The 17,507-nt window shown below is 28.1% G+C and overlaps 1 protein-coding gene across 3 annotated transcripts; it reads left to right on the top strand.

Annotated features, from left to right (window-relative positions):
- Nucleotides 1-1,979: 1,979 nt before the first annotated feature.
- LOC126742961 (histidine decarboxylase) lies at nt 1,980-16,035 on the top strand. 3 transcript variants are annotated; one of them, XM_050449851.1, is made up of 14 exons: nt 1,980-2,178; nt 3,982-4,025; nt 7,559-7,845; nt 7,897-8,016; nt 8,073-8,218; nt 8,368-8,500; nt 13,907-14,136; nt 14,188-14,258; nt 14,314-14,333; nt 14,386-14,621; nt 14,773-14,966; nt 15,324-15,491; nt 15,541-15,711; nt 15,760-16,035. In XM_050449851.1, the coding sequence occupies exons 2-14, from the start codon at nt 3,998-4,000 to the stop codon at nt 15,957-15,959; spliced, it is 2,004 nt and encodes a 667-aa protein (XP_050305808.1). In that variant the 5' UTR covers nt 1,980-2,178; nt 3,982-3,997; the 3' UTR covers nt 15,960-16,035. The 3 variants fall into 3 exon arrangements, with proteins under 3 accessions (XP_050305808.1, XP_050305810.1, XP_050305811.1); XM_050449853.1 differs by lacking the exons at nt 15,541-15,711; nt 15,760-16,035 and adding an exon at nt 15,031-15,133 and having other exon boundaries at nt 1,982-2,178; nt 15,324-15,480; XM_050449854.1 differs by lacking the exons at nt 15,324-15,491; nt 15,541-15,711; nt 15,760-16,035 and adding an exon at nt 15,031-15,192 and having other exon boundaries at nt 1,982-2,178.
- The last annotated feature ends 1,472 nt before the right edge of the window (nt 16,036-17,507 follow it).

Below are 17,507 nucleotides of genomic sequence, written 5' to 3'. Positions count from 1 at the left end.
CAGAATTAAGATTTTTTGTAATCATAAAAAACAAAATTAAATTTAAAAAAGTTGACTGGGAAATTAAAAAAATATTTATTTAAAATTTTTTCATTAGTCAGAAAAAATACAATATTAATTATATCAAAAGAAAATCTTTCATTACTATGTAGTTACTATTAGTTTACTTACTCACTCTAATTTTTCAATTCGTCAATCTGAATGAGGCATGCTTAAGAAATTTTGAACAAAAGATTTTAGATTAGTAATAAAAAGTTGAAAAAATACTAAAAAGAAAAAAAAATAAAATAAAAAGAAATTAATGTAAATATATAATTAAATTAAATAAAAACAAAAAAGCAAAGAAAAGCATTCAAATAAATGTTTAAAAATTAGTTTAGTTTTTAAAGCAAATAACCAGTCTGGAATATAACTTTCAATTTTCTAAATGGAAAAAAATATGGTTTTTGGAAACGTATTCCTATTCCATGCCTAAGAAAAAATTATTTAACTTTAGAAAAAAGTAACGTTAGTACTTGTAGAAAATAAAAATTCCACTAGTAGAAACAACCAAAAAGTATAGGCCTAAACATTTCAAATTAAATAAGAATTGAGAAAATTAGAAAATATATAAATAATTTGGAAAAAAATGACTTTAGACAAAATGATTCTTGGACGATACATAAACTGGCTTCGACTGCCTGATTTAAAATAGATTATTAATATGGTATTTGGATATTTGGTTTTTGCAAAAACCATATAACCACTTGTGTTTTCTCTCTAGATACAAAGAGTCTTGTATTGTAGTAGTCTACTGAATTCACCATACTGTAATAATGAAAGAGATTTCGTCAGTTGTACATTATAATTGACTATCGGGAAAGTTAAAATAAAATAAAACAAGTATTCAGCGTATAAAAGAATGCCTAAGCTTTCTTATGCTGACCACATGTTTCATTGTATTTTGATTTTTCCGATATTCAATTATAGAGTACAAATGACGTTGTCTAGTAATAAAATACTTCTAATAATAGATCTGCTTCAGCATCTATCATAATAAGTGAAAAAAACTTGAAATAGTAATTTATGTAGAAAAATAAACAAATCATTACCTATTTTTACGAAACAGTACTATTCAGTGACGTAAGAACATTAATAAATCAAATAACTATATACCTAAAAAAAATTAATAATATATTTTTAAAAGAAAGTTAATTTCTTTAATTTGTTTTTCACCGCAATGAATTATACCTACATTTTAACACTTTAGGAATTAATTATTTGTTTTTAACTATGAGTATATTAAAATAGTTTTAGAGCTTTAATTAGAAATTTAATTAATTATATAAGACTTAAAATATAATTGGTTTATTTGACAATGATTTTAAATATACAAAATGCCTCAAAAATTCACATTAATAAGTTCTTTATTTTTTAACATAAGGCAATCTCGCAAAAACAATAAGAAGCATACAAGGTAAATACGTATTTTAAAAAATTTTGTTGCTTATAAGTTTGCCTATAATTTTGTAAATTTTAATTACTTTTTAAGTTATTCTCACTTTAGTCATATTTCTTAATTCGTATCATATCTTCAAAATGTCAATTTTCCTTTATATGGAATTTCATTTTCTGATTTTTCTGGTAAGCAAATAAATCCGTCAAACGCGCAGCTTTATAAAAAAAATTTTTATAATAGCCATAATTAATTATAATAATTTTATTGTTGTGACACAGATTCAACAATCACCTGACATTCAATATTTTAATAAGAAAACTAATGACATGCGCATAATAATGTTCATACAACAATTATAGATAATTTAATTAAAACACTGAAAAAAAAGATACAAAAATAACAGGATCACACGGTATTTTTCCATAGCATAATTAGCAATTTAAAGCAATTTGCTTTAAAAAAAATGATCGTTATGTATTAATTCCGATTAGAAAAAATATAGAATATATGTACATATTTATAAAAATAAAGTGCAATAGTAAATAGTTTACAGTTCTGTATTTATTCGGGTTAAATACAGATATCATCGGAACTAAAATCCGCTTTTCCAGAGGGAGGAAACCCTATATAAGGGCACGTTGGCACAACTTGTTGCTTCTTATTCGTCCGCTATTTGGCTTCAGTGAATCACTTTGGACCGTTGTGCCAGTTTTATTTTTTTGTGTCTAAGTGATCAAAAGGTAAGCGATCTAGTATTGGCTTTTGAAATTTTTTTAGAAATTCAGTTTCTGTATCTTAAAAATAAAACGCCTCGGAGAAAAAAGTAGGAGTGTGTAGTAAAACATGTAGGGGTTCATAAGTCTTGAATGCTGTACTTGAATTTAAAAAGGTATAAATGCAAAATGAATCTAAGGGTTTGTAGAAAAATTTCTATTAGAAAGTAACTGGCTGATTTTTTAGATATAACTAGGAAAATTTTGGACTAAATGTAAAAGTCTATGAATAAACAAACTAGGGGCTTGTACTAGTTATCAGTGGCTCATCATACTTTGAATATAAAAATGTAGCGATAGAGGGACTGGTAACTTCTGTAGCTTTATAGAGACTTTAATTACTTTAATTATAAAAGTATATCAATAAATAAACTAGAGGTTTCTAAAAAAGTTACTAGTCAGTCATCATACAAGATAATTAAAAATTAATTAAGGAAGAAACTAGCGTTCGCTAAAAAATACTAGTGGATTGTGGGATCTTTGTAGTTAAATTTAAAAAAATCTATCATGAAACAAACTCGGGGTTTTTAAAAAATTACTAATGGGTCCTAATAAATTGAGCATAATTTAAAATGTAGAATGGATGAAACTAGCGGTTTTTGAAAAAAAAACCAGTGGGTTGGGTTTGGTTCGGTTGATTATCTTCATAGTTAAAATAAAAACAGGTTATCATGAAACAAACTAGGGGATTCTAATAAAATTACTAGTGGGCTATTTTATCTATAGTTATTATATATCCAAAATTACACTGAAAAAAACTAGATGTTTCTAAAAAAATTACTAGTAGGTCCTACATTGAACATAATGATGAAAATGTAATTTTAAATTGATGCTAAATACCTCAAGATACTTTGACAAACAAAACAAGGTGTTTCTTCATGATTGTCAAAGATTCAAGGGCCCAAACAACTTTTATATTTCTCCTTTTTTTCACCCCATAGCATAAAAATTTTAGGAGAAATTTCTAACATATAACTAATTTAAATAAATTAAATATTTTGAACAGGAAAAGTAAGACGCCACTGCTTTTCCTAAATTTTAACATAGCTTTCGAAATCTTTACACCTCACTAAAGCAACTTGCTGCAATAATTGCTTGGAAATATTAAATGAATACTCTATACATGAACCGCAAATACAATATATTATTTTACGAACCCCTATTTATTTATATTTATTATTTGGGTAGAAGTAAATGTTAAAAATTGTAAAAAAGGTTTGGATTAATGTCCTAATAATTTAACATCGACTTAGTTAAAAAAAAAGCTCTATAGGAGATTATAATTCAGTGTTTAATTTTTTATAATGATGTAGCAGATTCAAGATAATTCTTATTTGCAAATCTACGAGCATATTAAATAATATAATCAGGTATTATTTAATTAATCAATTCATGACTAGTGATATAATTAGACGAGCATTTAATTGGATTAGAGCTCTGCGAATATCGATGTTACACCCACGATTTTTATAATTAAATTACTTATTAGATATAAATGGATCAAATTACGATACGCTGGATTTAATTATTTATTTATGTAATTTTTTTTTTTTATTTAATTTTATTGAATTCTTTTTTTGTGTTTTAGGCGATAATCCTAATAAATCTTTATACAACGCTTTATTTTTTTAATAGAAAATCACATCTTATTACCCAATTTGTGAAGAAAAATATATATTTTTAATGTTTGGTTAATATTTCTAGAGTTGGTGTGGTAACTATTTTTTTAAATATCCTTTGTTCACATATTTTTAATTCCTTATGTCTTAGTTTCAGGTAGCTCGGGATGGACAGTGAAGAATTCCGAATAAAAGGTGCGTCGTATCCTTTAAAGTTATGTCACAATTAATGCTAAAAATGTTAAAATATATAGAAACATGAAGAGTCAGGGCTGATAAACATAATATAAATAGCTTAGTGCCTTAAAACTATAAAAGGGCTTTACATAGGGATATAGACAAATCAATTTGCATGGTATTGAATAGTATTTCTTGCTTATTGCATGACATTTATTTCTTTTTTATGGATGATGTTTGTTTCATTGCATTTAAATCGAAAACAATATGTTTTTTTCTACATATATTTTCAAATGTATTTTTTGATTATTTGGCATGAAAATGCAAAAGTATGACATAATTCTTGTATAAAGATTTAAGAAGTATTTTAAGAAAAATTTGTAAAGATCTTTTAAAATGTTGGTAACATGTTTTTTTTAAGCTTTAATTCTTTATATGTTCATTTTATTTTCCAATAATTCAATTCAATTTTACGAAACGCTTTATTTTTTAAAAAGTAAATTTGCGTAATTATTATTGTCAAAATTATTAAAAATTATCAATTTCCAAAAAAAAAAAAATTATACCTAGGGATATCTCAAATTAAATTAAAATAAAATAAATGTAGTCACTATACTTTGAATAAATTTATTTTTTCTTTATTTTAATATGATTATGTCAATTAAAAATTATGCTAGATATTCATTCTTGTTAAATTATATGTTTCTGTTAAAATTTAATTTTTCATATAATTTTTTTAAGAAAAAAAAAATTAATTGTCAGCTTATATAATTCTCTAAATTACTCAAAAAGTTATGAAAAAAAAATTTCTTATTTTTTTGGAACAATCATTTTAATATTTGAATTAAAAAAATTAAATAATATACATATAAAATATTTTAAATTTAAATTCAGACAACATAATTACAAATTTAAAATTTAATTTTGTGCACCTTTTAAAAAAGTCTTTAAATTCTTAGTCTAAAAGTTCATTAAGTATCAATATAATTGATTTTATTTTAAAGGCCCTTTTTCAACTTCAGATTATTTTTAAAATTTATCCTTTTGTTTGATTAATTTTTTGGGATTTATAATTTTTTTTAACGTCTTAAAAAGTTAAAAGATCTAATATTTGCCAATAATTAAAAATCAGTATTATAAATAATTTAATGTTATGTTTGTTTTTTAATTTTCTTGTTAACTAATTTATTTAAAAAAAAAACTTTCTTGTTTAGGGATTAATTTTTTTTAAATTTTTGTTTTAAATTACTTCATTTTAAAGATCAGATTTTCTACATATAAAATTGTAAGCTATAACTCGGTATATAGAGCTCTGAAGATGGCTTAGATAATGGCAGAAACGTCCAGATTCTTGTCATATTTATACATTTTGCTATACAGCTTTCATTCTATACACATTAAATAATTTTTTTATTAATTAATTTAATTTTTCAAAAACTTATTTTCTTCTTATTTTGAATAAATTTGCGTAATAATTTTTATCAAAAAAAAAAAGTAAAGGATATCTCAAATTATTAATTAAGTCATAAATATACATTTTTTGTCACTATCGTCTACGTAAGTTTTTTTTTTAATATGATTTTTTTAATTAATATTCTATGAATTAATTAAAAAAAACTGATTGTCAGTTTATAAAACACACAAATATAGTGAAAATATTTTCAAAACAAAAATTTTCTTTATTTTTCTGAACGTCATTAAAATTATTTAATTCAAATAAATAAAATATATATATATATAAAATTCATATATTCACAACTACTTTCTATAGTTTATTAATTTCTTTTTAATTTAAATATTTAAGCATTTATTACGAATTTATAATTTGATTTTGCATAACGTGTAACTAAATTTTTAATTTTGTCATTTAAAATTTCACTTTTGCACAAATTTTTTAAATTGTCTTAAAAATTAACAATATAGTTAATACCATTAGTTAAAAATAATATTATAAATACTTTAATCTTATTTACTAATTTAATCACTAATTTGAATTACTAACATTTTCATTGTACTTTTATTAATTGTATTTTTTTGTATATTCATTGTATATGTGTATTGAAACAATTGTATGTATTCATTGTATTTTTTTAATTTAAATCCCTTAATTATCATAGTTTTGTTGCAAGAAAAATACCGATGTTTCCGCGTTTATTAAGACCATCTTCAAGGCCCAAAATAACAATTTATTTAATAGATTTATTAATTATTTTTTGTTATTTAAATTAAATTTTTAAACTTCAAATATTTTAAAGTCCGGTTTTATTAATCGAAATCCTATGCGAAGCTTAAATCATAACATATTATAAATATAACTATTAAATTGTGAATTCTAACCTGTCATTTCTAGTTCTGAAGAATGCCTAAATATAGGTCGAAAAGTCCAGATTCTTGTCATCTTTTTCTTTTTAATCTTTAGTTCTATATACATTAATTTGATTTTTTATAAAATATTTTAAATTTTAACACTTAGTTCCGATTTTTTAATTTTCTAATTAACTAATTTAATTAGAAAAAACTTTCTTCATTTATAAGAAATAATTTTTTTATGGAATTTTTTTTTTAATTTCAATTCCCTAATTATAATTTTAAACTATTTTTAAATGTAATAGCAAAGAAATAAGTTGCAGACTTAGAACAGACTAAAAATTGATGTTTCGACGTTTATTAACGCCATCCTTAGGGCTAGAAACTAGAGCTAGAAAAAAAAATTCTCCGATCTAATAATTATTCGTAATATTCATTTCTATTAAATATAATTTTCCAGCTTTCCATATTATAAAACGAATTAAATGGAGGAAAATTGCAGTTGTACTAAACGAAATCCTATACTAGGCTTATGTCTTTACATATATTTATTTATTTGCAATACTCTACAAATACCACTAAATTAGTAATTACATGTAAGGTTTAGTAGGTACAAAAAAAATACAGATTTAATAACTGCTAATATAATATTAAATTTAAGAACAATAATGATAATTTACATACTTTCAAATAACTCTTAAATCGAATATAAAAACACAATGGAGAACAGTTGTAAAGAGCGGTTTTAACCTAGTTAGAGGTAAATGGTTATTATGTTAGAGATTTTTAAGAGATATGTGCAGGATATATGATTCTAATTTTTTCAAGAACTTCATTACAAAGTCTTATATTAACTTTAGGTACATTCAATCTTCTAAACTTTCTTTTGGCATACACCTTTATTGCTGAATTTTACTAATTTTCTTAAAGGCTTTAGTAACTGCAGCATCAACAGCTTTTGCACTAATTTGCTGTTTTCAGAAATGTTTGCATGCATTATGAAATAAAATCAAACTTTATTTAAGGTCATAAACTTGCTACACTCTCTCTCACAAGAATATTTAGCTTCTTATATTCAATTAAAGTTAAAGGATATTCAAAAAATGTGATAGTATTAACAAAATTTTTAGAATATACTAGGAATATCATGAAACTATTCTTATTAGAATAGACAATTAGACATACAACCTACATAATAATATACATACAATCTTTGTAAACAATAACGAATTGAATCCAATTAGGTAAAGAACTAATAGACTACATAGCAGACTACTTAGAAAACATCCGGGACCGCCGGGTATTCCCGGACAAAAAACCGGGATTCATCCGGGGTCTGATCCCGGAAACTGCCCCGATAAAAGGCGAATCCTGGGACAACATTTTCAAAGATGTAGAAAACGTCATAATGCCCGGGGTAACCCACTGGCAAAGCCCCCATATGCACGCATACTTTCCAGCCCTTAACAGCTACCCCTCGATGCTGGGCGAGATGCTGAGTAACGCCATTAACTGTATAGGATTCACTTGGGTAAAGCAATTTTAAAACTTCAAATTCCCTTTTAAAGTTTTCACATTATAGGCTTCAAGTCCAGTTTGTACTGAGCTCGAAATGGTTGTGATGAACTGGCTAGGAAAAATGATTGGTCTTCCAGAAGAGTTTCTTCATAGAAAGGGCGGGGATGGAGGGGGTGTTATTCAAGTAAGTTTATTACAGGAAAAACTCATTTGTCATTAACTATCATGTTTATTTTTTAGACTACTGCTAGCGAGTGTACTTTAATAAGCCTTTTAGCGGGGCGATATGTAGCTATTAAGATGTTTAAAGACCTTTACCCGACTGCTTCTAAGCATGATATTAATGGGAAATTAGTGGCCTACAGCTCTGACCAAGCACACTCAAGGTATACATTATGAATTTTGTATGTTGTTTTAGTAACCCAGTTGAACTTTAAAGAGTTAAGTTGAATAAGGCATCAATTGAAATCATTAATTTATTCTCAGTACATTTGGCTAAATAATTAGGGTGTAATTTAAATATTATTTTTTTAAGTGTGGAGAAGGCGGCCCTCATAGGCCTCGTCACCTTAAGGTACATAGAATGTGACGAAAATTTCTCAATGAGAGGTGATAAGCTGTTAAAAGCCATAAAACAAGACAGGGAACAAGGGCTGATACCCTTCTGGGTAAGTATTTTCTATAAAATTGTGCCGTCCGATTTATCAATGGCTTAATTAACTGAATGGGAGAAAACCGAAGGAAGAACAAGTCATCCAAGAAAATCAAGTGATGGTCTTAATTACAAACAAGAGATTTAAGGCCCCCGCAAGGGTTTCAATCATTGTAAGAAGCTTTGACCAATTAGTTATTTCTGAGGAAAAACTCTTAGTTAGATACGAGACTTTAATAATCTCCGTCTGTTCGGGATGAAGTTTATAGATAGTGCTTGATGGGAAATACGTTTTAGTTTAATTGACAATTATTAAAAGGATTTTTTATTAAATTTTTAAATAAGAAATTTAATAGTCACTAAATATACAAATTGGGCGAGTGTTTCAATGGAAGCTCTTTAATTTTCTAACTTTTGGATGGGTGGTTATAAAAATCATGATTTAGTGGTATTATCAATTTTTAAAAATTTAATTGTGACCTAACCTAGTTCAATGGTATAAACCAAGACATCTTAAGCTCCCTTTTATATTAACGAGATCTATCCAATTTTAATCTTTTTTAACTCTTGGACCGTTTTCAATCTCAGTCACAAATCAACAAACCAAGTATAAAGTAATAATGTATTAAAAAAGTTTTTTTTTTAAGGCAATACATTAGCATAAATTTTGGAATAGAATTTTTGAGACATTTTCCTTAAGTCTCTTTCTTTCATTGGTTATATTCTAATTAACGAGTCTAATATTGTAATAAAATCTGACGTGATTGATATACCACAAGTCTTAGCTATGTCCGTTAAGTTATCAAAGAAAAAATTTAACCAAATTACCTTTAGTCATTTATTTATTTGTTACACGTATCAACAGCTATCAAGCGATTTACATATACAAATTTAACATACCATAAAATGTTTTTCTAACGTAGAAATGTCCTTTAACAATAAATAATAACATATAATGATGAGTTCAGTTCTATTTCTATTTATTTACTCATATTGTCTTATACTGATTCAAAATATCTGAATCAATGATTCATAAAGCATTCATAAAAAGACTTCTATAAAGGAAAGGTTGGTTCATGGATAAGTCAGATAAAATACTTTAGGATAACGGGTGGTCACTCTGTTGTAAATAAAAGATAACTGACTGAAAGGACCGATTTAATTCATCTTCTGATCATTAGCATAGCCTCTTTGGAAATCTATTCCAAATTTCCTTTAATACATGCACTTCAAAAACCTTCTTTAAACTCCTTCAATCATTGCTATCCAGGACCTGTAATAAGAGGACCAAAATTGGCAGAACTAATATATCAAAAAGATAAAAACTCACTTCAAAGCTTCGCTCCTTGGTGGTTTTAGTAATATATCCAGAGATTCTTTGGGCATTTTCTACTTTAGATAAAATGTGGTCGAAAATTGCAAGAGTTCAAGTCTCAAAAATCACTCCTAAATTCTTCTGCTGTGAATCTCTTTGCAGTTTTTTACCATATAAAGTGTAAGTAAAAATTTTAGGATTACCATGTAGGGTGAATTACATTAAAGCACACTTACTGATATTTAATTGGAAGCAACATTATAAAATTTATATTGCATTATTTATCTTTGATCAATCGATCATTCTCTGATTGAACTTGAAAGGAAACATTTGAAACCTTTGGCAAATAATTATCCATTTGCATTTTAAGTGTTGCAAATAAAATCATTTGCAATTTTAAAATTTGCAACCAAAAAAACAAGAGTGGTCCGCGATTGGAGCCCTGTAAAAAGATACACGACCTAGAATATTTAATTTTGACATAGGTTTACCTACAACTGAGATTTTAATAAATTATGCAAGTAATATAAAATTGTAGTATCTCAATCTATTAAATGCCTTCTCTATATCTATATACAGGGTGTTTTTTATATATTGCGACAAAATTCAGGAACGTGTTATTTGGACAAAAATTTGCAAAAAAGTTCCTATAAACATAGGTCCTAAACCTTTTAGATTTTGAGCTAGAGAGTGGTAAAGTTTTAACAAAAATATGTTTTTTTTTCGGTAACTTAAATACCCCTGTAGATATTTATCCAAAGATTGGTATGCAGGGTCTGTGTATCCAGAGCCATTTACCAACATACTTTTAACATTTCTATGTTTTCCAGTGGCGTGTGTGCGGGTTTTCCGCTGAATACTTTTATAAAGAAAAATAGTACGCCACTGGTTTTTCTTGTATTAAAAAATATTTTTAAATTTCCTGTTTTATTTGCAACATTTTTAATCCCTTGGACTTTGTCCGTTAGATGCACGGTTTTCGCACAAAAAATTAAAAACCATGGACATGTTGCTCAGATTTGATTAGACTTTCTTTATTCTAGTAATTATTCGTTTTTTTAGTTTATTGCAATTTTAATAATAAAATTTTTATTAATTAATTTAGTACAAAAGCCAGCCCAATTTAATAAAATTGTAATTAAGGATTTAAAACTTTTGCTTCTACAATCTTTAATTTAAAATACAAGTTTTTAAGTAATAAAAAAATATTTCATTTTTTATTATTTATTTAAGTAATATTATTTTTACAAAAGTTGTTCAAAGTGCAATCAATACAAGCATCTAATCGACATCGCATTGATTGGCGGACACCTTTAAAAATTCCTGGTGTCTGCCGAATTATGTCACAAGACGTTATAATGCGATTACGCAACTCCTCCACATTATCAATTGGATTTCTGTAAACCAGTGATTTAAGGTGGCACCACAAAAAAAAATCCAGCGGATTTAAGTCGGGAGAGCGTGGGGGCCAAGGGTGAATACTTTCCCGCCCTATCCAACGATTTGGATACGTAATATCCAAATACTGCCGAGCCACTAAACTAAAATGGGCTGGAGCACCGTCATGTAAAAAAACATTTGCTGTCTCAGCTGAATGGGGACATCTTCTAGCATCGCTGGTAATTCATTTTCAAGAAATTCTTGATACACTTGTCCAGTCAATCTTGCTGGTAAAAAAAAATGGACCGATGGGAAAGTTTTCAATAATGCCGAAACATACATTAAGTGAAAACTGGTGCTGAGGACGGTTTTCTGCCACAGCATGTGGGTTCTCATAACGCCATATGTGGTTATTGTGGAAGTTCATATTTGCGTTCCTGGAGAAATTAGCCTCATCGGTGAAAAGTATTTTTCTTACAAACGGTGCATCTTGCCTTATGCGTTCTTGTATCCAACGACAAAAAGCGGTTCTTTTCGGAAAATCGCCTGGCAAAAGTGCCTGCGCCCGCTGAATATGATACGGGTATAAAAGGTTTCTTTTAAGAATATTCCAAACTGTAAAGTTACTAATGTGTACCGTCTGAGCAATTTTCCTAGTGCTTGTGGTGGGATCTTCCTCGAATTCATTGAGCACCTGTTCTTCAATTTGAGGAGTAACTGTTCGGGGATGTCCATTTTCAGCGGTGAGTTTTTTAAAGCAGCAAAAAAAAACTTACTTTTTATAACGATCATAGAAAAAAATCAATTTTAGCGATCAGTCAAAGTAGAAAAATGTTTTTTAATTTTTTGTGCGAAAACCGTGCATCTAACGGACATCTAAGTCCAAGGGATCAAAAATGTTGCAAATAAAACGGGAAATTTAAAAATATGTTTTATTACGAGAAAAACCAATGGCGTACTATTTTTCTTTATAAAAGTATTCAGCGGAAAACCCGCACACACGCCACTGGAGAACATAAAAATGTTAAAAGTATGTTGGTAAATGGCTCTGGATACACAGACCCTGCATACCAATCTTTGAACAAATATCGGCAGGGGTATTTAAGTTATCGAAAAAAAATCATTTTTTTTGTTAAAACTTTACTACCCTATAGCTCAAAATCTAAAAGGTTTAGGACCTATGTTTATAGGAACTTTTTTGCGAATTTTTGTCCAAAGAATATTTTCCTGAATTTTGTCGCAATATATAAAAAACACCCTCTATAGATAACATCAACCTGTTATTTTCCATTAATACCTTCAAAGACATACATATAGGACCCACAAAATGAGATAAGATTTGAAAAAGTGTATATTTCATTAAGCAGGTGCTCAAAAAGAATTAATTCAAAGAGTTTAGAAGTAAAGCTCATAATAATCGATAGTTCTTAATTTTATCTCTAGAGCTAGATTTGTATATAGGGAATATTTTGTTAATTTTCCACCTATCTGAATAAATTGAGGTTCTTATGGCCTCATCAAATGATCTTGAAGACTTAGAGGTAGCTCTGCACCTTAATATTGATCTCAACAATAAGTTTTAAAGTTTATTTAAGTTGGGTAAAGACCACATTTGAAGGAAACTGTTTTTAATTAGAGATAAGGATAAGGAAACAAAAAATAGAGATGTTCGTTCAGCATTTCGAATCTGTTCAAGTAGAATTAAGTATTATCTTTCGTTAAATCGGCCTATTTTTTGTTCAGTTGAATTTTTAATCTTAGTCAGAATTGCATTACAAAAAGGCATAACTTAAATGGTTATTATGCACGTTTTTTTAATGACCATAAGTTTTTAATGGCCATAAAATTTGCTTAGAGAGAAAAACTAGGGAGTTTTTAAGCCAAATATCCAAGGATTACTTTTTTCTCTATTGTAATACTTAAAGACTCAGAAGTAGGTCTGCACTTTAAGTTGACAAACTTTAGATTAACTTGAAAAACCAAATATTCTTGGAGAAACCTGATTTTCAGCAGCCAACTTTTGCTTAAAATAAGATTCCTCTTCTAAAAATGCACTAGTTTTGCCTGACTGGCATTACGAAATTTGAAGTAGTCGTAAAGTTTTTCCTACAGATTCTTACTTATTACAAAAAAAAACCCAAATTTGTTTAAAAGTCCCAGCCTTATATTAAGATTGAGAATAGATTACACGTATTAAAAAAAACAAAGTGTAACTTCTATTCTATCTAAATATAAGTTTAAAACTTTTGACCAAACTTGTAGTTTGGTTGTATAAGGAGGAAGTCTCCATAAAAAAAAAACTGACAATTTTTAATTTCGTAATGCCACTCAAGCGAAGTTAGTCCATTTTTGTAAGAGCATTATCCTTATTTCAAGCAAGAATTTGCTACTGAAAGTCTAGTTTCTTCAAAAATGTTTGTCTTTATAGCTTACTTTAAGATTTGTCTACTTAAGAAGCAGAGTACTTCTAAGTCTTTAAGTATTACAATAGAGAAGAAAAGACTATTTCTAGAAAAAACTCCTTAGTTTTTCTCTCTAAGTAAAATAATTTACTGAGGTCATTAAAAAACCTGCATCATATCCATTTAAGTTATGCCTATGTGTAATGCAGTTCTGAATAAGATTAATAATTAACTGAACGAATAATAGCTAGTTAGTCCGTATATCAGCAATAATATTTATATGATAACAAGTGACACTAGGTAAACACGAATGTATGTATCTTAGGTGTGCGCTACTTTGGGTACCACCGGCTCGTGCGCCTTCGACAACCTACAAGAAATAACAGAAATCTGTTACAAAGAATTATTGTGGTGTCATGTGGACGCAGCTTATGCGGGTTCTTCCTTCATTTGTCCAGAGTACAGGGTGTGGCTAAAGGGTATTGAAAAAGCGAACTCTATTGCTTTTAACCCTTCTAAGTGGTTAATGGTGCATTTTGATTGCACTGCCATGTGGTAAGTAGGTTAATGTTACCAGAAGCTATTTACTTATAAAATTTATTGCAGGGTTAAGAATAGTAGCGCCCTACATGGAGCATTTAATGTAAACCCTTTATATTTGACTCACGAGTATTCTGGTAAGTTTTTGAGCTGTTTAGATTTTAACACCCATAAAATTATTCTTTTTTTTAGGGTTAGCAATAGATTATATGGTAAGGCTTTTATATTTAATATCATTAATTGCTGTTAATATAGCTTTTACAGCACTGGCAAATACCTTTAAGTAAACGGTTTCGTTCGCTAAAGCTCTGGTTTGTGATAAGGAACTATGGCATAACAGGCTTACAAGAACATATAAGAAAAGGGGTGATGTTAGCTGAGAAGTTCGAGTCTTTTGTGAGGAGTGATCAACGGTTCGAAGTGCCTGCCAAAAGGCATTTAGGGTTGGTTGTTTTCCGATTAGTTGGGGATAATTTTATTACTGAAACCCTATGTAAAAGGTAAGGATTTCCAATTTAAATACTGTAATAGTGAGCTAATTAACTTGCATGGAAAGTGGTTTATATGATAAGATACCATGGACAAGTGGTACATTCTGATCTAAGATTTTGTCTCAATATTTAGGATTTCCTAAAAACTCACAATTTCCAGGTTAAACTCACGGGGTAACATACATTGCGTACCAGCCAACCTAAAGGGCAAATACGTCATAAGATTTACAGTGACTGCCCCAAGAACAACTCTAGATGATATAGTCAAAGATTGGAAAGAGATAGTAACTGTTGCCAATGGCATTTTGCAAGAAAGAGAAAAATATATGAAAAGAGCCAAAGTACCTCTAGGAGGTAAAAGTATATTATTGTCCTTTTTTTTATTTTTCGTTTGTTTTTTTTTTTAATTTTTATTTAGATGCTAAATGTAGTTCTCCCGATGAGAAGGAGGAATTATCTAGGAAAAACACTGCCGCTGTTTATAAGAGGCTACAGGCCCAAAGAGAAGCTTTAGATCAAACGTATTTTTAGCTTATTATTTTTATTTTTATTTTTCTAAATAAACAAGAATTAATTTTAATTTTTTTATTTTTTTTATAGTAAGTAAGTATATATTTTTAAAAAAAGGGTAATAGTTTCTCTTTGCATTATTATGGCTTCTTCCCTTTCATCAATATTTCCAATATAATAAATGTGTTTTTATTCTTGTAGAAACCAAAGACAAAAATGAAAATTTCGGATCCAGTTTGCTCTTATCAAACGTTCCCATGTCTCCCAAAATTGTAAATGGATCTTTTGCAGCTATTTACGATCAAGGAGACGTGCTTGAACAATTTCAGAAAACCATTAAGTTGAGAAAAGATGCCCAGGATAGTCCTGGTAAATCCCAAATAAAATGCATGTTATTTGTTTTAAGAAAATTTTTTAGCAATGCGTCGACGTATAAGAGGAATACTGATGTCTGGAAAACAGTTTTCCTTAGATTCCAGACTGGATTTGTTCCACGGAATCGACGTGTCCCCCACAGGAAAACCAGAGTCACACTTGGACGTTGTAGAAGACACTTTGGAAGTTGATGAAAAAAGTAGCAGTGCCTCTGGTAAATAATCAAAATTCCTTAGTAAGTTTTTATGATTTGTTATTTTAGAACATGAAACTCAAAGTGAATCTCCTTCTCCGAAACGGAATAACTTGGATGTTCCATTTGGTCGACACGTAAGATCCAAATCCGTAGATCACCAAACTAATTTGACCATAAAAGATGTGGAAGTAACTAAGAAGGTTTGCCATAAGTGCGGTCATAAGGTGGGAAAAATTGGAAAGCCTGATGCGGTCGAATCTGGGTAAAATATTTTAAAGTTGTAATGGTTCATGTATTTATTGTGCTTTAAAGTGTTGAGAAATCAATAAATGTTAAGCATCATTTGATTATTTATTTAGTATATAAACTCCAAAACTGCTATCTTTTTAAATTAAAAGCCAGAGGCAAAAAAATTAATTTTAAAGAAGTTTATATATGCACATGGTCCTGGTAATTCCCAGTATTTAACAATATTGAATTTGATGAGAATTCAGATTTAATAAAGTTTCTGTGCTCAACACTTAAGGTTGGAAAAGACTTGGAAGGTGCCGCATCTTTCTTCTATCTCTTTACCTTCTTAATTTTGCCTTGATTTTACATATATTCGACAATTTAAAAGTAGCTTTGTGAATTAATTTTTTTCTGTTAAAAACCAAAAACAAAAGTAATTATTTTGTCGAACTTTAAGCCGATATGGGACATATGGTAACTTATTAATAAAATTGGTGCCATGGTGAATCACCAGATTAATTTGAGCACTACTAATCTGATAAATCAATAAAAGTTTCAAACAAAAACCCAAAACTGCTCAAATCTGAATGTTTATTTCACAACAAAATGTCTTCACATTTATGTATGCTTAATGCTGTTTAAAAAACTAAATCATTTACAAGGGAAAACAGACTATAAAATTGAAAATTATCAGTTTACGTTATGGACAGCTCGCTTATAAATATACACAATTCTAAAATTCAGTTTTAAAGATCGTTTAGCCAAGCGCCTACATAAAGTTCTTCCTAGTGTCATACAAAATAGGAATTTAAGCAAAATCTACTTGCCTACATAGTGTATCAAACAATCATAAATCGAAAAATAATACTGACGAAATTATTTTATTTACAAACTATTGTCGTGTCTATCTAGAATTTGCAATTAATTTTAACGCGGAATTAAATATTTTACAAATATATTAACAGAATATAATCTAAACTCTTTGAGTGATTGTGAAAATAGAGTATCTTTAACCTTAACATAGTTTACAAAGAAGTCTTTTAAAGTGATATAGATAATAGCAACAAGAAGCTATTTTAGTTTAACATTAAGTACATAGAATAAATACATTTAAATCCTTATATAATAGGTCAAGCGGTTTGACTATATACGAGTATGAAATTAGTTTAAATTAATACTTTAATTATGAAAAAAGGATCTTGTTTATATACGCCTTTTTGGAAGAAGAAAAGTCACATAATTTTTTTAATGGATTATTCTTATTTTTTCCTTTCACTACAAATTAAGGCTAAAAGATTAGCTAAATTTCGAAGCGTTATTTAATAAAAAATAGACTTAAGTTTGCCAAAAGTATTATATACCAGCCTTTACTCTTTGATTCTTCTTCCCATGACATTTCTAATCTTTATTAGGAGTCCATTAAAACCTCCTGTTTAAAAATAATTAAATATATCACCTATTAATTGCAAAAATTAAGAAAGGTACTTTGTGTCCACTTAAATTATGCACAGATGTGTACCATAAATTGGTCATTTGCTACTTAAATTTTGATTGTAGAATAACTATTTATAGTGAAAATATAA

This window comes from Anthonomus grandis, chromosome 12 (genome assembly GCF_022605725.1).
Source record: "Anthonomus grandis grandis chromosome 12, icAntGran1.3, whole genome shotgun sequence".
NCBI classification, from domain to species: Eukaryota; Metazoa; Arthropoda; class Insecta; order Coleoptera; family Curculionidae; genus Anthonomus; species Anthonomus grandis.
This window is presented reverse-complemented; position numbering and strand designations above follow the sequence as displayed.

Coding starts and splice junctions, on each gene's coding strand:
- LOC126742961 (XM_050449851.1), top strand. CDS start 3,998: ATGGACAGTGAAGAATTCCGAATAAAAG. Junction 7,846..7,896: donor ACTGTATAGGATTCACTTGG/GTAAAGCAATTT, acceptor TTCACATTATAG/GCTTCAAGTCCAGTTTGTAC. Junction 8,501..13,906: donor AAGGGCTGATACCCTTCTGG/GTAAGTATTTTC, acceptor TATGTATCTTAG/GTGTGCGCTACTTTGGGTAC.